This window comes from Podarcis vaucheri, assembly GCF_965113315.1.
Source record: "Podarcis vaucheri genome assembly, chromosome: 2".
Classification (NCBI taxonomy): Eukaryota; Metazoa; Chordata; class Lepidosauria; order Squamata; family Lacertidae; genus Podarcis; species Podarcis vaucheri.
The window spans coordinates 127565685-127587384 of NC_138760.1; the positions used below are offsets into that span (position 1 = coordinate 127565685).

At 43.3% G+C, this 21700-nt stretch overlaps 1 protein-coding gene across 3 annotated transcripts; it reads right to left on the reverse strand.

The window, feature by feature from the left end:
• Positions 1–2511: 2511 nt before the first annotated feature.
• Positions 2512–20763, reverse strand: LOC309527399 (uncharacterized protein). 3 transcript variants are annotated; one of them, XM_082214239.1, is made up of 4 exons: positions 20517–20651; positions 18367–18449; positions 15448–15574; positions 2512–5050 (listed from the first exon to the last, which is right to left on the reverse strand). In XM_082214239.1, the coding sequence occupies exons 2-4, from the start codon at positions 18439–18441 to the stop codon at positions 3963–3965; spliced, it is 1290 nt and encodes a 429-aa protein (XP_082070365.1). In that variant the 5' UTR covers positions 18442–18449; positions 20517–20651; the 3' UTR covers positions 2512–3962. The 3 variants fall into 3 exon arrangements, with proteins under 3 accessions (XP_082070365.1, XP_082070366.1, XP_082070367.1); XM_082214240.1 differs by lacking the exons at positions 15448–15574; positions 18367–18449; positions 20517–20651 and adding exons at positions 5899–6025; positions 7046–7128; positions 8676–8866; XM_082214241.1 differs by lacking the exon at positions 2512–5050 and adding an exon at positions 11282–13725 and having other exon boundaries at positions 20517–20763.
• Between the last annotated feature and the right edge of the window lie 937 nt (positions 20764–21700).

Here is a 21700-nt window from a genome sequence, read left to right on the forward strand (position 1 = left end):
AAGGCTGAATTTCAACCCCCCCCCCCCACATTTGTGTGCTGGGTGAGGTTGGACTTTATTAGATTATGATAAACAAATACCTGCGCATAGGTGCACAGTGGACTTCAGGTTTCCAGAACGTATGCTCGGTGGGGGAAATACTAATAGAGGGGATGATTTGGGGGAACCTCACATAGCACCAATATATCCCACAAGCACCAATCCCTGGTCTGGACATTTCGGAATCACAAAAATTGAAAGCTGTTGTGCGAGGATAAAGATGACGAGACCTACAGTGAACCAGGGACCCATCAACACACAAAAATGGAAACAGTCTTGAAAATTGATGCACCTTCTGCCCTGCTGCGGTTACCTTCTTGACTTAAGTCCTGAGGTTTATTACACATTTTTTTAAAGCAGCATTTATTTCTAAGAGAATCCAAGCAGCTCAAGATGTTCCCCTGAATGTCAGATCTTATGGGTAGGATGTAAAAAAACAGTGGTGATGGGGAAAGACTGAACAATTAAAATGGGGAAGTTAGAAACCGCACCTGGGAATAAGCAAAAATATTAAACAAGAACATTTGAGATACAGTGGTACCTTGGGTTACATATGCTTCAGGTTACACACTCCGCTAACCCAGAAATAGTGCTTCAGGTTAAGAACAGTTTCTGGTTAAGAACGGACCTCCGGAACGAATTAAGTACTTAACCCAAGGTACCACTGTGTGTGTGTGTGTGTGTGTGATACAAAGGCCAGATCTGCTCCTAGTTGGTTTTTTATTTATTATACAGTCGTATCTTGGTTGTTGAATGCCTTGTGACTCAAACGTTTTGGCTCCCAAACGCTGCAACCCCGGCAATGTTCCAGTTTGCGAACACTCTTTGGAACCCAAATGTCCGAAGGGGCTTCCACAGCTTCTGATTGAGCGCAGGAAGCTCCTGCAGCCAATTGGAAGCTGCACCTTGGTTTGCAAACGTTTTCAGAAGTCGAACGGACTTCCAGAATGGATTCCATTCGAAAACCAAGGTACGACTGTATTTCTGTTCCAAAACCCTAGCCCCAAAGGACTGGTTGTCCCAGTGACCGTGGGCAGTTTTTGTATCACAGAATCAACATCTATATTATTAACGTTATATTTATTTATTTATGCCCCGCCTTTCCCCCCCATATTGGGAGTCAAGGTGGTTTACTGGAAAAGCTGAGATCATATAAAACATGATGATTACAAAGCCCTTAAATCCCCATAGAGAAAATATATAAAGAACTCTTTTAAAATATAGCTCATGCTCATATGGGCTTAGCCAGGATTCGTGTTGGGGGGAGGGCAGGAACTCATGGGCTACGCCCATGAATAATCATTAAAACCAATAACAAGGGGGTCCTTCCTCTTGGACCTGATCCTCACCAGCAGGGAGGAACTGAGACACAAAGTGGAAGCACTGGGACCCTTGGGAGAAAGTGATCCTGTTCTCCTGGGTTTCATGATGCAGAGCCAAGGGAAACCCGAGTGGAGTCAGACATGCAATCTGGACGTTAAGAAGGCTGATTTCCAGCAACCAACATTGTGGTTTTTGTTGGCTATTTGCAGTATAGTAGTGCTGCAGAGAGCTTGCTGGGGAGACCATGCATTGATAAGGGGGACTCAAAAAGTACTTAAACAAGGTTTTAATTACAAAAACAAAAACTCCTTTTACACTAAACGCATCAACAACAAACCAGACCCAACCACCAACCCATCCCCCAGGGTAATGGGAGAGCTAGGTGCTGCTCCTTATATACTACACCCAATTGCTGACACAGCTTAATCAGTACAACTCAGCAGCACCTGCTATGTTTCACAGCTGTAAAGCTGGGTCTCGGTATTTTGCTCTGGCCCCTTAAAGACATACACATGGAGTGGAACAATGATGAACCTTTACATCTAAAGTAACCATTCAACAGTTTTATGTTGTGAACCGCCCAGAGATCTACAAATGAAGGGCAATATACTAATTTTGATGATGATGTTTCTTCTCTGACGATCATACGCAGCTAAGTAAGATTGTCTTCCATGAACATGATCCATAAGTGACTGTGGAGGCCAATTCTGGATCTACACATCCTTCCACAGTGGGGACCTAGGTTTCCGGGCGGGTGTTGATCACGGTGAGGGTTTACCAAACGTGCCTCCCTCTTAGAATGTTTCCCCCTTTTGTCCCAAGTTCCAGCGTCTTCAAAGTCCACAACACCTTTGTCAAAGGCTGTTCTCCAATTGGAGCGCTCTCATAATGTTAAATTAGATCATCATCCCCATTCATATCCCCCTTACATGCTAAAATGTAAGCTCTGCCTCAGCTGTCATCTGGGAGCACCCATTATAGAGGACGGCCTCCATTGGAGACAGGAAGATGGGTCATATGGCAACCCTAAATAAAACAAGGAAGTTGAAAGGCATGGCCAATAAAACAAGCTGAACATAACAACAACAAAATCCCACGTATAACAAAAAGTCAGAAGATCAGCATAATGTCCTACAAATGATTGACTGATTCTATTTCTATGCCGCTTTTTATTCAAATAAATCCCAAAGCGGTTTACAAACAAAAGATAAAAATAACATAATGGAACATCACAGCATAAATCGTATAGAATACTTTACAAATCATCAGTAAAACAATCACAAATCTTAAATAAAACAATTACCATCTATGTAACACTATTAACAAAACAACTAAAAAATAACCTAAACATCACAGTTACACCAAGAATCCTATTATAGGATTCATAGAGTACGACGGCATCCATATCTGTAAAACAGTATTAACAACATTAAAAGGACAGCAACAAAACAAAGTGTTGAATTTGTACGTGTGTTCTCCCCTCCTCTATGACTCATAAACTTTCATTCTATTTAAAGCATCAAAATACACCTGCACATGATGTTCCATGTGATGGAGGTGGTCAGCACAAAGACTGTCTCCCCTCACATCCTTTCTGCTACTATGACATTTCCATTTTCATAACTGAAAAATGGAATGCCAGAATAAGACTAGGCTGCAATTTGGAGGTTAGGTGATACTTGGACGTGTGTTCAACTTTGATTAAAAATATCATTAGTTAACGTATCTACATGATCAGTGTGGGAATGATAAAATACTTGTAAAATCAGAGTAGACCCTTAAAACTGGTTTCCAGTTTTCTTAGGGAAAATGCCTTATTTTTACACAGATGGTACAGGACTTATTTGCAAATGTCAAAAATGTTTTATTCTGCGTAACGAAATTGTTCGGAGGGTTTGAAATAAACTTTGTACGTATTGTCACTTATAGTGGGAATGTCAGTTAGTGCAAGATTTTTGGAATTCAATTTTGACAGAAATGATAACTATTAATGGAGAAGCTATTGTTCGTTGTCCAAAATGTTACAGAATATTTTTGATGATACCAATGTCAAAATAATTGGCCTCATATAGGATCTGGGCAGCACAAAGTAATTAAAACACAAGGGAAAACAACCCAAAAGCTTGCACTCACTCTGGAATATAGCTAAAATGGAGAAAGTTCATCATAATTTTGAAAAGGACTAGAATGTCCAGACATTTAAAAATTTTCAAGGAAACCCTCAACACAAGCCTGGCAAAGATGGAACTATACATGATGATCTGATAAAAGTGATAGTCTTTAGTTGGTCTTTGCCATTTTAACTCATGTACCTATTTTATGCTTTTGTTTTTCACCTTTTTCATCTGTTGTTATCATTGTTCTTTTTAATATAATTATTCTCCCTCTTCGCTCGCCTCTACCAATACCTGACCTCCCTGCCCACTGCTCGGACTCCTGCCCCTTACGGACACTGGCTGAACACGAAGGGTCAGAGCAAAAACCCTTCTCTCCCCCACAATAGAAGGCAAATGGGACTCAGACCAAGCAAATGTCTATTGTAAAAAAACTGGAGTTAAGCAAATACAGTACAAAATTAACCAAAGATACAGTAGTGAATTCTAACACTGAGCACAGTATTTGCCCTGGTCTTCGTAGGAGCTCTTGGTAGGACTAATCATGGTCTTTTCACATTCCAAACCTAAGATGTGAGTAAGATAGCTACTGCGACTAAAGCTCTTTCCACACTCCAGACACTCATAGGAACATTTGTCTCCTGTATGAGTTCTTTTATGTCTAGTGAGGTGACTACTCCGAACGAAGCTCTTTCCACATTCCAAACATTCATAAGGCTTTTCCCCTGTGTGACTTCTTTGATGCAAAGTAAGGTTGCAGCTGCGACTGAAATTCTTCCCACACTCCAAACATTCGTGAGGCTTTTCCCCTGTGTGAGTTCTTTTATGTCTAGTGAGGGAGCCACTATCACTGAAGCTCTTCCCACACTCCCAGCATCCGTAAGGTTTCTCCCCTGTGTGGGTTCTCTTATGTCTTGCGAGGTGCCTACTCTGATAGAAGCTCTTTCCACATTCCAAACATACGTAAGTTTCCACTCCTGTATGGCTTCTTTGATGCAACGTAAGGGAGCCTAGGCGACCAAAGTTCTTTCCACACTCCAAGCATTTATAGGGTTTCTCCCCTGTATGAGTTCTTTGATGCTGAGTAAGGGAGTAACCTTCCCTGAAGCTCTTTCCACACTCCAAACATGTGTAAGCTTTTTCCCCGGTGTGCGTTCTTTTATGTCTAGTGAGGCTGCTACGGTCACCAAAGCTCTTCCCGCACTCCAAACAGTTATACGGTTTACCGCCTGTAAGAGTTCTTTGATGGATCTCAAGGGGGACACTCGGACTGAAGCTTTTCCCACACTCCCTGCATTCGTGTGGTTTTTCACCTGAGCGCAGTCTCTGAGGTGAAGTAAGCCTTGAGCAAGAAGCAAGCATCTTTCCACACACTTTACATTCATACTTCCTCACCTCTCTGGTGATTTGATTTCCGTAAACCTTAGAGGCGGCAGATTCACTCCCCGCCTTCTGCATTTGTCTCCCCTCTTGTGTGTTGGTTCCATCTTGAACCCCCAGCTTCCTTTGCTCCTCAGCTGTTTCAGGCGGCACTTCTGATGGGTCCCCCTCAGCCAGGATCCCCCAAACGTCTCCTGGTGGATTAAAAGGGAAAACTGGTAAAATGCTGTTTCTGTATAAATGCACATCTGCCCATACGGGACTTTAACGTGGACTTGAAACTGCCTGTGTCTGTATTTCTTTATTTTGCACCATCCACAAAACATCCTTTTCATCAAAGTAGCCGCTTCAATGGGGAACCTTTGGTTCTCCATGTTACTGAACTACAAGTACCATTCGCATCGTCTGAGGGAGGGCAAGGGGTCCTCACACCTGTCATATAATATAATAATAATAATAATAATAATAACAACAACAACAACTTATTTATATCCGCCCATCTGGCTGGGTTTCCCCAGCCACTCTGGGCGGCTTCCAACAAAATATTAAAATATTGTTAAAATACAATAGTGCGTCAAACATTAAAAGCTTCCCTAAACAGGGCTGCCTTCAGATGTTTTCTAAATGTCTGGTAGCCGTCTAAATGTTTTCTAAATGTCTGGTATTCGTTCCCTTTGACATCTGGGGGGAGAGCGTTCCACAGGGTGAGTGCCACTACCGAGAAGGCCCTCTGCCCAGTTCCTTGAAACTTGGCTTCTCGCAGGGAGGGAACCACCAGATCCCGTTCGCATCCCGAGGTAACTCAAGCCAATAAGCCCAGGACAACTATATCAGAGGCAAGTCCTGATTGTGGACTTCCTATGGGCATTTGGCTGGCCACTGTGAGAACTGAATCCTGGATTAAGTAAGACTTTGCTCTGAACCAAATGTTCTTTTCTCCAGGAGAAATTAACAACACTCCTTCTAGTGAGCTAGTTGATAGTACCACTAACAGGAACCCATACCTTCCGTAGCTACTGATTAAGGAAAAAAGGATCCTTACCCAGAGAGGCCACCATCTCATGGATCTCCAGCATGACCTCACCATACAGAGCTCTCTGACCTGGATCAAGCAGGGCCCATTCCTCGTCAGTGAAATTCACGGCAACCTCCTTGAAGCTCACAGACCCCTGGAAGAAGAAAACAATTCCCTTCCTTGTAGACACTCCAAGGCAAGGTGTGGAAAGCATCTCCCCTCCACTCACACTCCAGTGGGGCAAGTGGGGATTTTAGCTGTCGCTCTCAGAAATCACCACTGCAGATAGCTCAGCAAAGACACAATTTGTGGAAGCTGTGAAATGTGTCCATTCCGTGTTAGGGACAGGATTCAAAGCAAAGCTGCCAATATCGTTGTGCAGGTATACAGATTATGATGCATCTGCCTTTGCAATACTGTATGGTTCTGGTTGCCTGACCTCAAAAACAGAATTGCTGACCCAGAAAATGCTGGGAAAAGAGCAACCAACATAATCAAGGAGTTGAAGAAATAAAAAGATCTTCTAATTTAGATGTACAGAGTTATGCATAGCACAAAGAAAAGGGAGCGATATTATCAATCCTCTGTGAAAATAATAATAATTATAATAATAATAATCCAGGCCCATCCAATGAGACTAAATGTGGACAAATTAAGGACAAACGAAATGATGTTATTATTTATTATTATTATTTACCACCCATCTGACTGGGTTGCCCCAGCCACTGTGGGCAACTCCCCAAAAAACATTAAAATACAATGAAACATCTGTCTTTCCTTCTTTCTTTCTTTCCCACCCATCTGGCTGGGTCTCCCCAGCCACTCTGGGCGGCTCCCAACAGATTAAAAACACGATAAAACATCAAACATTAAAAACTTCCCTAAACAGGGCTGCCTTCAGATGTCTTCTAAAAGTCAGATAGCTGTTTATTTCCTTGACATCTGATGGGAGGGCGTTCCACAGGGAGGGCGCCACTACCGAGAAGACCATTAGAAAAACATTGAACAAACTATAGGTTTCCTTGCTGGCAATAAGAAATACAGAAAAATGAAGCTGTCAACCCACTTCCTCAGAAGCCCAGGTGTAAGAGGCCCCTGCAATGAGTCCGTCTGTAATAAGGAAGGACGCACTCCAGCTATCCCCACCATCTCCCCCCATTGATCTTTCCCCTACCTGAGCAGGGCACATGGTGGTCGCTTCCTCTCCAGGGTAAGGTAAGGAGGATCCACACTGAAGCTCAGATGCAATTGTACAGCCTGTGAAAGGGAAGTGGTGGCTGAATGAAAACATTGAAGATAAAATTTGCCCAAATTAGCAAACAGGCCCTGAAAGCGTAACACAGGCATAGGCAAACTCCAGCCCTCCATATGTTTAGGACTACAATTCCCATAATCCCTGACCACTGGTCCTGTTAGCTAGGGATGATGGGAATTGTAGTCCCAAACATGTGGAGGGCTGGAGTTTGCCTATGCCTGGTGTAACGTGTGTTTGAAGAGATTTATTTTAAATATGTCAAGACCAGTAAATGCATTACAAATTTCCAACTGCAATATTACAAAAGAGAAATCAATGGCACATTACACACTGAGAAAACTGAGAAAAATGGCACATTACACACTGAGAAAACTGAGAAAAATGGCACATTACACACTGAGAAAACGTGGAGAAATGAGGGGGAAATAAACAATAGCATATGCAAACAATGGTTCCGGAAATTCAAAATATGAATATACAATTTATGTCAACTCAGTAAAAGAATATGCAAGCTCATTATTATCTACAACTTAATCAATGCTGGCCTGTCCTAACTCCACCAGCTGACCTAAAGTCACGGCCACTTAACTGACATGAAAAACACAGCTACCAGTCCAGAGTGAAATTGCTGGCCTTAGATAAGTGGTACTAGACTCTAATCTGGTGTCCTGGATATAGAATCCAGAAAATTTCAAACAAAAAACAGGCCAGAAGAAAAATATTGTAAGTTACAAGGGGAACAGATGCATTAAGGTTTCCATTCTTAAGCTGTACCTTGACCCCATGAAGGTCACCCACCCACCAACATTGGTCTACAGTTGAGTGTAGGAAGAAAATAAGATCTGGATCTGCCCTGCTGGGTGATAAAAGATTTTCTACACCTGTTCAAAGGGAAAGAGCACACAGCAATGCATGATTTTAGGGGAAATTATATACAGAAATGCATTGCATTAGGGCAAATATAAGAGGAAAATTGGAACTAAAATGCTAACTAATTTTTCAAGAGGTCCTTTTGTTTCATAATATGTCAAAATGTGGGCAACTAAAAGCAACTTAAATTTAACTGGGGAAAATGAGACATAGAGATAAAACTAAAATTGAACGGTTTGCCCATGCCTATTGGGTTTTTAAAAAACCCTTTCGCATACTATCTCCCAGCATATTTCAAAGCAGCCAAAAAGAGAAGCTGAGAGGGAGGAAAGAAGCAAAGAACAGTGGGAGTAAATGTATTTATTACTTAGTTATTTTTGTTTTTAGAAATGATGGCTTTAGGCATATTGGTTTCCACATGGGCCTGTGAATTTTAGCTGCGTTCTCTCTTTTAATGAATGAATTTATTACGGTCACAGACCAGTTCCTCACTTTTAATTTTATCTGCGTTCCACTTGTGAGATTTTTTTTATTTGAAAAAAGCGGTTTAGAAATATTGAAAATAATATAAAATAACTACAGCTGCAGCTGTCCAGGATACGTTCTTAAGGACCAGCCAATTATTTTAAAATGAAATATTTTCAGTGCAGAGGAGCACTTTTGTTCTCTATTGCAAAACCTTTTTTCTCTCTGATTGAGCTCCTCTTCTGCCCTATGGGAATCCCTTTCCTCCTCCTCCTCCCTCTGTCTTTCCTCCTCGGTCCTTCTCCTGGAGGAGAGGCGGCCTTCCCTGCGGAGAAAGGAGGAGAGAAGATCTTCTGGGAGGAGTCTATAAGATCCTCCAAGAAAAGCAGCCGCCTTCCTCCGCCAACCCAGGAAGTAATAGCAGAGACAGGAAGCGGAAGCTCCGCCTCTGGCCGCGGCTCTCCTTCAGCTCTAGGAATCTCAGCTCTATGGCGCAGCTTAACCCTTGCGGAGCCGACAGGCGGGAACCTCCCCTCCCCCCCCTTTTCTTTTTTCACCCTGGGAGCCTTTTTGGCTGAGGAGCAGGTTGCAAAGGCTCAAAGTTAATAAAGAATATGTCCAGTTACAGATAGGTAGCAGTGTTGGTCTGCCATAGTCCCGAGATGGTATGTGTGATGTTGTTGGGGCCAGTAATGGTGTTGTCCGGGTGTATGTGGCAGCAAAGTTGGCATCTGGGTTTATTGCAGGCTCTGGTGCCAGTGTCCGTGTTAAGTCTGGTTGTAGTATTATTGTGGGTTAGGAGTTGTTTAAGATTGGGTGGCTGTCTGTAGGCAATGAAAGGTCTTCCTCCCAGAGCTTGAGAAAGAGAACTGTCATTGTCCAGGAGAGGTTGTAGATCTCTGATGATGCGTTGAACTGTTTTAACTTGGGAGCTGTATGTGATGACTAGAGGTGTTCTGTTATTTTCTTTTTTGGGTCTGTCTTGCAGCAAGTTCTTTCTGGGTATCAGTCTGGCTCTGTTGATCTGTTGTCTAACTTCATCTGCTGGGTATTTTAGTTCTGAAAAGGTTTGCTGTAGATCTCTTAGGTGAGAGTCTCTGTCTGTAGAATTGGAACAGATGCAGCTGTAACGTTACATCTGTTCCAATTCTACAGACAGAGACTCTCACCTAAGAGATCTACAGCAAACCTTTTCAGAACTAAAATACCCAGCATGTATGTGCTTGGTTGGCACACTTATGAACATTGCCATATCTTTAAAACCATAAAATTCCTATCACACAGGGAATGGCCTTCAGGACTCACAGCAGGACAATAGTTACAGATAGGTAGCCGTGTTGGTCTGCCATAGTCAAAATAAAAAAATTCCTTCCAGTAGCACCTTAAAGACCAACTAAGTTAGTTCTTGGTATGAGCTTTCGTGTGCATGCACACTTCTTCAGATACACGCATGCACACGAAAGCTCATACCAAGAACTAACTTAGTTGGTCTTTAAGGTGCTACAGGAAGGAATTTTCTTATAAAGAATATGTCGTTTAGGTAGTTTACAACTATATAAGATACATACCTACCATGTTAAAATACACAATAACCATCTCATCTCAACATTAAGACTTCCTTAGTTCAAATATACAAAAAGGCAAGCAAGTTGAAAGGCATGATCATTGAATCAGGCCAAATAAAACGAAATGTCAGACTTCCAGGGGAATGCTTTTATTCCCCCCCCCCCTTATTTTTTTTGGTGACAAATCTATACATCCTTTCCGCAGTGGGTGGTACTAGTGAAAAGGTCCTGCGACATTTTCATAACAGAAAGATGGAATACCAATATAAGACGATGCTGGAATCCGGAGGTTAAGTAATACTGTTGTCTGTGGAACGATAATTAAACTACCATTTGTTGAAATAGCTGCACGACCAGTGTAGAAGAATAAAATACTGTTATAAGAATTTTTAGGTCTTGTGGTTGTTTAGTCGTGCTTCGTGACCCCATGGACCAGCGGCTTCTCCTGCATGACAACTCCAGCTGTTCCTCTTGCTTTAAGCCGCTCCTTGACCGTGGAGACCATGTGGGAGGGGATGGAAAGACTGTGATGGCTGGACTCTATTTTTGTCTTCCGCCTCCTTGAAATTCCTCTCCACCTCTGATTCCCCAGACTTCTCCCCACCACCACCACCCATCTCCTGCCTCAAGGGTGGCAGAGACCATAAATTAATGGCCTGTTCCCCTGCATTTTCACCCTGTGCCCCTGCCCAATTTCTGGACTCTTTTTTAAAAATAAATTTTATTTTTAACTTTTGACTTCCCTCCCCTCCCTTCTGCAGTTATTTATTTCGTATCTTTTTGTTACTGCATATCCAGTTCAAATAAATTTATAGTTTTCCCCTTATCCTCCCCTTATCTCTTACTGCACCTGTTTTTATCAATCCCACTAACGTTTTGCTTACAATGTGTCCTCAAATAATCAATAAATTTTCCCCATTCTATTTTAGTTGATCCCATTTAGTTGATATCCCTTCTTGTAACTTGAAGCTATTGGTCAGAGTCCTTCCCTTCAGAGCAGGAGAAAACAAGCCTCTTCCATGTGACAGGCATTGCGATATTTAATGATGGCTATCATATCTCATACTCTTTTCCCAGCTAAACATACCCAACTCCTTCAAGCGCTCCTCATAAGGCTTGTTTCCCAGACCCTTCATCATCCCAGTTGCCTTCCTCTGCAAACGTTCCAGCTTAATAAATCTCTTCAAAGTTTTTTTAATAATTAAATAATGTTGTGTTCATAATCCAGAGCCCAGGCCAATGTGCACAAGCAATAGGAAGTTCAGCTCTTTATTGGCAAAGCATTCGGTTACATCAGCAAGGGGTATATGGAACACTTCTGCTAGTGCTAAAAAATAAAGGTGTGCTAATAGGTGTGCCGATATACCTCAGGTTCTTCTACCTACCTCTTGGCTAGATTTCTGCAATACATTATATGTGAGGCTCTTTGTGAAGAAGGCTCAGAAAGTGGCGGCCAGATTCCCAACTGCTGCATGATGCTCTGAGCATATAAAACCGTCCTTCAGGATCAGCCCACAACCTGCATTCATCATCTGAGGCCTTTTTCACTCTGCATTCCTCCAAGCGAGATGCAGAGAGGTGGCAAGCATGGGACTTTTAGTGGTGGCTCCCATTACCTCAGGAGGCTACTTTGAGGAGGCAACAATATTTTCAACAATGCTTTTGGCATTTAACTTGCAGAATTTTGGATATTCTTGTCCTCTTTAAGGGGCTCAGGTGTGCTTTCTATGTATACATGATTTTTTGGATTTTACTTTGATACAGCCGCTCACAGACTCTCATAGCTTCTCCCCACCTGAATGCAATGCAGCAATGACTTTTAGACATGTCTCTGCACATATACACATTCCTGAGATAAAGGATGTATGAGTCAGCAAGCAGACACCCGGCCTTTGACTGTTGCAAGGTTACGCAGTGTACCTGGCACTCTATCACTCAACATCCGGATGAGGGGGAAACAGCAGCACTCATTTATAAAATTACACAAACACGCCTGATCTGGTGTGCACAAGCAACCGGCAATTTCTCTTGTACGACAGCTCCAGCTATTATTATTTATTATTACACTCATCATTTTATTAAATTTGTATACTGCCCTATACATGCAGGTCTCAGGGCAGTTCACAGGATAAAATCACAATACATAAACACAAAATATATACCGTAATCTAATCAAAAACCCCGCCCCCCCATTTTTTTAAAAAGGGGGATTGGATGTCAATCAGCCTGAGGCCTAGTTAAAGAGCTTTTGCCTAGTGTGTGAACCTCCCTGAGGGAAGTATTCCACAAACGAGAAGCCACCGCAGAAAAGGCCCTGTTCTCATGTTGCCACACTCTAGGCCTCTCATGGAAGAGGCACATGAAGAAGGGCCTCAGAAGATGACCTCAGGGTCCAGGTAAGTGCCCTTGTTGCTGTTCCTTTATGCCCCTCGTCAGTGGAGACAGTGGGTGAGGGCATGGAGGAGAGTCCAATGGCAGGGCTCTTTCTGGGACCTTCCGCTATCTAGCCAACCCACCACTTGAACTCCTTCCAGAAAAAAAGGCCGCAAACTGTTTCCTACTGAAAAAGCAGGTTGAAAGCAAAAACCCTTTCTCCTCTAAAATGGAAGTTTTACTGGGCTCCAAAGGCCTTAGAACAAGTAAGAGCTGGAGATAAGGGAATTCTAACACTGAGAAGAATCTTTCATTTGCTCTCTGCAGGAACTCTTGTGATCACTGAATCTCCTTCCACCTTCCAGGTGTAACATGTTTCCCTTTTATGACTCGTTAGATGCGAGTTAAGGGAATCTCTATGACTGAAGCCGTCTCCACCCTCCAAGCAATTATAAGGTTTCTCCCCTGTATGAGTTTTCAGATGTTGAGTAAGGTGACCACTCTGACTAAAACTCGAGCCACACTCCAAACATTTATAAGGTTTACCCCCTGTATGAGTTCTTAGATGCTGTATAAGGTGACCATTCCAACTGAAGCTCTTGTCACACTCCAAACATTTATAAGGTTTTTCCCCTGTGTGAGTCCTTCTATGTTTAGAAAGGGACCAATTAGCACTGAAGGTCTTTCCACACTCCCAGCATCTATAAGGCTTCTCCCCTGTATGAGTCCTTTTGTGTCTTGTGAGCACGCTACACTGAATAAAGCTCTTTCCACATTCCAAACATTTATAAGGTTTCTCCCCTGTATGAATTCTTCTGTGTCTAGTGAGGTGGATATTCTGCCTGAAGCTCTTTCCACACTCCAGACATTTATAAGGTTTGTCCCCTGTATGAATTCTTTGATGCTTTATGAGGGAGTCACTGTGCCTAAAGCTCTCTCCACACTCCCTGCAGTGATAAGGTCTCTCGCCCGTATGAGTTCTTTGATGCAAACTAAGGTGACCACTCTGACGGAAGCTCTTTCCACACAACAAGCAATTATATGGTTTTTCGGCGGTATGACATATTTCCTGAAACGTAAGGTAGTCTATGCAACTGATGTTCCTTCCGAGCTCCAAACATTCATAAGGTTCCTCCCCTGTGTGAATTATCTGATTTTCATTAATCTCAAAATCAGTGGATTCCCTCCCAGCATTCTGCATTTCTGTCCCCTCTTGTCTGTTGGTAACATCTTGAACCCACAGCTTCCGTTGCTCCTCCTGCTCCTCAGCAATTTCACATGCCACTTCTGACGGTTCTCCCTCAATCCAGATGCCCCAAACATCTCCTGATGGATTAAAAAGAAAACCTGGTAAAATGAACATCTGCCCATACTGGACTTTAATGTGGCCTTGAATCGAGGGCCTTCTCGGTAGTGGCACCCGCCCTGTGGAATGCTCTCCCACCAGATGTGAAAGAGAAAAATAACTACCAAACTTTTAGAAGACACCTGAAGGCAGCCCTGTTTAGGAAAGCTTTTAATAGGTTTAATAGGTTATTGTATTTTAGTGTTCTGTTGGAAGCTGCCCAAAGTGGCTGGGGAAGCCCAGCCAGATGGGTGGGCTATAAATAATAAATTATTATTATGATGATGATCGGCTTGTGTCAGTATTTTTATTTTATTTTACATTATCCCCAGAACATCCTCCTCATCCAAGCAGTAGCCCATCCTTCCTTCTCTTAAATTCAGAAACATAGTGTGGAGAAACAAAATAGAGTGCTTTTTTAAGTTGCCAGTCTTTCCTGCTCTTGCCACAGGGGCTAGAGACTTAAAAAAACCTGCACACAAATTGTCTGGTCCCTATGGCAGGAGTGAAGAACCTTTGCATGTCTCAGGATGCTGTTAAACTGCAGCACCCTTCAGCCTCAGCAAGCAAGTCCAGGGAGAGACAGGGTGATTCAGAACAGTGATTCAGCATTGTATTGGCGGGGGACAAGGGGGTCTGCACACCTGTCTTATGGGCACAAGGAGGCCCTTGGCAGCAACCCTGCTCAGGGGCAAAATAGGATTTGCAGGGGTTTGCATCATCATCATCTTCTTCATCATATTTTATTTATACCCGGCCAGAGCCGGGCTCAGGGCGGCTAACACCAGTAAAATTACAATTAAAAAAACACAAACCAATTTAAAATACAGGTTAAAATATAATTTTAAATGCAGCCTCGTTTTAATGGTAGCCCACAGATCAAAACCATAAGGGGAGGGAAACATAAGGGTCAGACTGAGTCCAAACCAAAGGCCAGGCGGAACAGCTCTGTCTTGCAGGCCCTGTGGAAAGATGTCAAGTCCCGCCGGGCCCTAGTCTCTTGGGACAGAGTGTTCCACCAAGTTGGGGCCAGCACTGAAAAGGCCCTGGCCCTAGTTGAGACCAATCTAACCACCTTGCTACTTGGGACCTTCAAGGTGTTGTCATTTGTGGACTTTAAGGTCCTCCGTGGGGCATACCAGGAGAGATGGTCCCGTAGGTACAAGGGTCCTAGACCACACAGGGCTTTAAAGGTCAAAACCAGCACCTTAAACCTGTCCCTGTACTCCACCGGGAGCCAGTGCAGTTGGTCAAGCACTGGGTGAATGTGATCCTGCGGCAAGGACCCTGTAAGGAGCCTCGCCGCGGCATTCTGCGCCCGCTGGAGTTTCTGAATCAGCTTCAAGGGCAGCCCCGTGTAGAGAGAGTTACAATAATCAAGCCTGGAGGTGACCGTTGCATGGATCACTGTGGCCAGATCAGGGCGAGAAAGGTAAGTAACTCATAGCCAGTGTGTCCATTCTCTGATGCCTATATCAGATGCATGTCCTGCTTTTGGGCTTCCTCTGGGCATCTGGTTGGGCTACTGTGAGAACAGAATTGTGGACCACATAGGCCTTTGCTTTGATCCAGCATGGTTCTTCAAATGTGCTTTTGCCCAGAGGAAAATCCCAACACTCTTTCTAGTGAGCTAATTGATAGTACCACCAACAGGAATTTATACCTTCCATAGTTATTGATTTAAGGGGGAAAGGGATATTTACCTAGAGAGGCCACCATCTCATGAATCTCCAGCATGACCTCCTCATACAGAGCTCTCTGGTCTGGATCCAGCAAGGCCCATTCCTCGTTGGTGAAAGTAAAGAACAGCTCCTCGAAGCTCACTGATTCCTGGAAGAAGAAAAAAATCCCCTTCCTTGGAGATACTTCAAGGCAAGGTGTGGGCAGCATCTCTCCTCCACTCCCACTGCAATGGGAGATGGATTCTACCTTTAGTGGTCAGATTTCATCTACCCATTAGCTCAGGGTTTTTCAATTTTGGGTCTGCAGCTTTTGTTGGACTACAGCTCCTATCATCCCTGAGCACTGGTCATACTAGCTGGGGATGATGGGAATTGTAGTACAACAACGGGTGAAGACCCAAATTTGAGAAACACCTCCCTCTCTCCCATTTTTCCATCCTTTGCATACCTCTTATCCTGTTCCTTCTTAAGCACTTTTGTTCCAAATTAGAAACTCCTCATATATCAAATTAGTTCTTAAAGAAGTCAAATCTAACAAGAACGTGTAACTTGTATGTGAGATTTCCCATCTACCTGTCTTTCAAGAGGGAAGCAAAGGTAGTGACATTAAAAAAAAAGGTTTCCAGAAACCAGCTTAGTTAGTTTAAGGTCTCTTTCAGGAAAACTGATGGGGAACATTATTAAAGTCAACAGGATAACCAAATGTATAGCAGAACAAGCCTTGCTAAAGCCGAATCAGCATGGCTTCTGCAAGAGTGACTCACGAGCCATTTGATTTTTTAAAGTGTGTCTAGACGGTATGCAACTGACAGTGCACTCAAATTCTTTTAGTACAGTCTCTCACCAACGTCTTGGTGAGTCATGGAATAAGAAGAGAGCCTGCCTTATGGATCAGCAACGGCTTAAAGAACAGAAAGAAGAGAATGGGAAGAAATGGCCAACTCTCAAAGGAAGGAATGCTAGAAGTGAAGGCCCCTAAGGATCAGTATCGGGATGAGTGCTTTTTAAACAGCTTATATATGACCTGGAGTCAGTGCTGAGCTGCTAGGTAGCCAACCTAGCTGTTCACAACAGAGTATTGCAGAGAGCTCCAATAGGATGTCTTCAAATTACATTGAACACCTAACAGCAAACGTAATTCAAGGTGTTTAAGCAAGTAGTGTCGTACCTTGGTTCTCGAACAGAATGCATTCCAGGAGTCTGTTCAACTCCCAGAACCATTCAAAAACCAAGGCACGGCTTCCACTTGGCTGCAGGAGCTTCCTGCACTCAATTGGAAGCTGTGGAAGCAGCACCGGATATTCGGTTTCCGAAAATCGTTCAAAAACCGGAACACTCATTTCTGGTTTTTGATCGTTCGGTAGTCGAAATGTAGGAGTTCCCAGGCATTCAGCAACCAAGGTACATCTGTAATTCAAACTTGTAAGCAAGTTTAAGTAATGCACATTCAAGAAAAATGATTCTAATTTAACTAGACTACTCATGGGATCCGAGTTGGTGATGAATGAGCAGGAGAGACAGATAGCTCAGTAAGGAAATTGGCACAGTGTGTGTAAGTTGTGAAATGGATCAACTCTGTGTTAGAGACCATTGGTAAAGTGATTCGAAATGAAGCTGCCAATATCATCATGCAGATATACATCATGCAGATGGTGCAGGTGTCCTTAGAAATTTGAATATGGTTTCGGTTTCCTGACCTCAAAAATAATATGTAGAGCCAGAAAATGTTTGGGGGGGGGGAGACAAAGAAAATAAGCAAGGGGTTGGAGATATACGAGGAGTTCTTAATTTGGAACAAAAGTGCTTGAGGAGCAGGATAAGAGATGTACAGAGGTATGCAAAGGATGGGAAAATGGGAGACAGGAAGGTGTTTCTCCTTCTAGAATGATACTGTAGTCCCAGGCCATCCAATGAAGTTAATTGTACACAGATTAAGGGCAAACGAAAGGAAGCACTTTTCACAATGTTAAACTCTGCAATTCACTAACACAACATGCAGTAATAGCCACCAAATTAAAAGAGAATTAGGCAAATCCATAGCAGATAAGGTTATGATTGACTACCAGCTATGATGACTGTCTGCATATGCAGACAGCAGTCCTGAACCCCCTTCAAAAGCTGGGTTGTGCCCCTCAAGCCCTTCTAAGTCTGGGGTTGGGCCAGGCAAAAGCTACGGTCAGGCCAAGAATCTTAGACACAGAGAGACAACAGGACTGCTCAAGGTGCCTCGACTATAAAATTGGAGAAATCGAGAGCAGCATATCTCTTCTTTCTCATATCCAAAAATGCAAGAAGGGCTTTTACACTCGCCAGAAGCTCAGCTCTGCCCTCGCCCGTCCTGGAAGGAGCCTTTAAAAAGGTCCCATATGCTCAGAGACTTTGCGCCTGTTCATTGGGGGATATAGAAAGCCCAGAGCACTTGTTCTTTTATGAAGAGGAACGTAGTGAGACCATTGATCCCCTGCTGGTGAGGCTCGCTGACTTCCCGGAAAAGCAAAAATTTGAACTTTTCCAGTTAGGCAAGACAACCCAGATGGTTGCCAGATTCTGTGTACAGATCTGTAGGCGCAGACCATCTCCCAACTCAAACTAGTTCGTTAAGAAAATCCCCAAACTCAGTTCCATGATGGCTCTGGGTCATCTCTCTGTGGTAGCTTATCTTAAAGTTTTAAGTGTCTATACGCTTATTGCATTTATAAATTTTAAATTTATTGTTGCACATTGTTTTAAATGTTTGTTTTCTTTCTGGGAATGTACCCCCAAGTGTGTTTTATAAGCTGGTCTCTGACCGTAATAAATTATCTATCTATCTCAGTCAAGCCAACCCACTTCCTCTGGCAGCATCCTCAGAAAAACAGGGATAAGTGTCAGGCCCTCTGTTACAAGGAAGGCCGCACTCCAGCTATCCCCAACATCTCTACCTGATGACCTTTCTCCTACCTCAACTGGATGCATGGTGGTCGCTTCCTCTCCAGGGTAAAGCAGGGAGGATCCACAGTGTTGCTCCAATGCCATTGCACAGCCTGTGAAAGGGAACTGTTGGTCACTGAAGATGACATTCCTAATTTGCCCAAATGCACAAGAGAGTGGCAATCAAATAGGACCTGAGAAGCTAGAGTTTTGGAGAGATTTATTTTAAATACCTCAACGGAATACCAGTAAAAACCTTTGAACTTATGAAAGGTATGAGCAAAAGATTACTAAACAGAAATCAGCAGCACATCACACAATGAGGAAACGTATAAAGGAGGGAGAAATAAGCAACAGCTTATGTAAATGATGGTTCTGGAGTTGCAAATTTATAAATATACAACTTAACTTTAAAACTTATGTCTACTCAGAAAAAGAATAAAAAGGTAAAGGGACCCCTGACCATTAGGCCCAGTCGTGCCTGACTCTGGGGTTGCGGTGCTCATCTCACTTTATTGGCCGAGGGAGCCGGCGTACAGCTTCCGGGTCATGTGGCCAGCATGATTAAGTCACTTCTGGCAAACACAAGAATGCTTTTTACCTTCCCGCCGGAGCGGTACCTTTTTATCTACCGTATTTTTTGCACCATAACACTCACTTTTTTCCTCCAAGAAAGTAAGGGGAAATGTCTGTGCGTGTTATGGAGCGAATGGTGGCGGGGGGGATCTGCTGCAGTCGTGAGCAGAGGATCCATGGTTCCCCTTCCTTCCCTCCTCCGTGGTTACAAAGCATGGATCCACATGGATCCTCAGGATTTTTGCATTGGGCTACTCCAAACTCACTGTCAGATCACATGTCTGCGGGCACAACATGAACCACAAAAATCATATATCCACTATTTCGTTTAGAATATTTTTTTTCTTGTTTTCCTCCTCTAAAAACTACGTGCATGTTATGGTCTGGTGCGTGTTATAGAGCGAAAAATACAGTACTTGCACTTTGACGTGCTTTCGAACTGCTAGGTTGGCAGGAGCAGTGACCGAGCAACGGGAGCTCACCCCATCACAGGGACTCGAACCGCGAGCTTCTGATCGACAAGTCCTAGGCTCTGTGGTTTAACCCACAGCGCCACCCATGTCCCGAAGAAAAAGAATAGGCAAGGTTAAAATTATCTACAATTTAACTGTTGCTGAATTCTCCATAGGCCTGTCTGAACTCCACCAAAATACACAGCCACTGAACAGACGAAAAAAACTCAGCTACCAATCCAGTGTGAAATTGCAGGCCTTAGATAAGTGGTATTAGAGATAAATCTTGTATCTAGGATATAGGATCCAGAAAATTCCAAACAGATAATCAAGCCACGTAAAATTATCCCATTACATGAGGAACAGCTGCATTTTCCATTGTTTTAGGATGTGCCTTGAAATACCCACCCTGATCTGTTAGGGTACAAGGAAACACAAGGTCTTGTCGTAGACAGTGTGGCAGGGAAAGAGGGAGAAAGATATGGATTTGCCCTGCCAGGTTATAAAGGGAAAGAGCACATAGAAAAGCATTATTTTAGGAAAAACTATATACAGAAATGCATTATATTAGGGCAAATATAAATATTAGGGAAACTATGTGTTCATTAGTAGAAATCTGCACTAAAATGCCGGCAAATTTGCAAGAGGTCCTTTCTTTTCATAAGATGTCAATGTCCGGGTGACTAAATTTAATACTGGGGAAAAGGAGACACACAGAGAAAACTATAATTGAAAGAAACTGCCCACACCTAATAGATTTCTGAAAATCCTTCCCCACAATCTCTCCCTGCAACCCCAAATTTTGTGTGTCAAGAGTAAACTTGCCCGGGACCTTTCACAGCAGGCAAAAGGGACGCAGAGAGATAGGAAAGAAGCAGAGAACTGTAAGGGTAACAGGACTTATTATTTAGCTTTCTTTGTTATTAAGAATGAGGCCTTTGTGCATAATAGTTTCTGGATGGGTTTGTGAATTTTAGCTGTGCTCTATCCTTATTTTAACCTGTGTGCCGCCTTCATACTCTTCTGATAAAGGGTTTAGAGATTTTGAAAATAAAATAATGAAATAATTAGTAGATACATTCTGAGGGACCGACATTTTTCTATGAAATATTCTCAGTGCAGAGGAACACGTTGGATTCTCTATTTAAAAACCTTTCTCTCTCTCGGGTTGAGCTGCGCGGGGTCCGCCTTGCCTTCCTTCTCCTCCGAGGCACGTCTCTTGCCCTCTGGGAGTCCCAGCTCTTCCCTCCTCCTCCTCCTCGGTCTCTCCTCCCTCGCATCTGACCCGGAAGCGGGAGGAGAGGCCGCCTTCCCTGCGGAGAAAGGACGGGAGAAGACCCTCCGGTATCCGGACAGAAGCCCCTCTAGAGAAAGCTGCCGCCTCCCTCCGCCACCTCCCGCAGGAAGGACAGACCCGGAACAGGAAGCGGAAGCTCCTTCACCTCTCGCGCAGGACTCTCTCCTTCCGCTCTAGGAATCTCAGCGCTGTGCCTCCCTTTAACCCTCGCGGAGCCGATCAGAAGTAACCTGTTGGCTGCTCCGGGCGGAGAGCGAGGAGAGGCGCCGCGGTTTTGTCTGGAAAGCCCCGCAGGATCAGGCCCCGAGTGCACGATCCTCTCCTTCGGCAGGTGCCCCATGCAGGATCCAGTGACCATGGGCAGCCTTAGTACCATACAATTATTATTATTATAATTATTATTATTATTATTATTCAAAATAAAAAAAATTCCTTCCAGTAGCACCTTACTATTACTTATTACCGGATTACTACTACTACTACTTATTATTATTATTATTATTATTATTATTGAGAGTCTGAGATCGTAGAAAAGATAATCTTTACCATTAAAGAGATTAAAGAGGCATTAAACTTCCATATGGTGAAAATATATGGATATGAATAACTATTTTAAAATACAGCAAATAATCCTAAGAAATGTAACCAGGTCTTCACCTCATTTCCCTGAACTTTACCAGTAAGGAGAACCAGTTCTCAACGGGTACCTTGGTTTCCCCCCTTTCCCCTCACTGTGGGAGCCTATTTTGCTGATGAGCAATTTACAATGTCTCAAAGAGTGTCACGTTTGGGAGGCTTACACCTATATAAAATACATATATATACAGTGGTACCTCGGGTTACATACGCTTCAGGTTACAGACTCCGCTAACCCAGAAATAGTACCTCGGGTTAAGAGCTTTGCTTCAGGATAAGAACAGAAATCGTGCTCCGGCGGCGCGGCGGCAGCAGGAGGTCCCATTAGCTAAAGTGGTGCTTCAGGTTAAGAACGGTTTCAGGTTAAGAACGGACCTCCAGAACGAATTAAGTACTTAACCCG

Bases quoted from the DNA above. Each gene is read 5' to 3' on its own strand.
- LOC309527399 (XM_082214239.1), bottom strand. From the start codon at position 18,441: ATGGCATTGGAGCAACACTGTGGATCCTCCCTGCTTTACCCTGGAGAG. The intron at 15,575-18,366 runs GTAGGAGAAAGG...TTCTTCTTCCAG, and splicing joins CCACCATGCATCCAGTTGAG to GAATCAGTGAGCTTCGAGGA. The intron at 5,051-15,447 runs GTAAATATCCCT...TTAATCCACCAG, and splicing joins TGAGATGGTGGCCTCTCTAG to GAGACGTTTGGGGGATCCTG.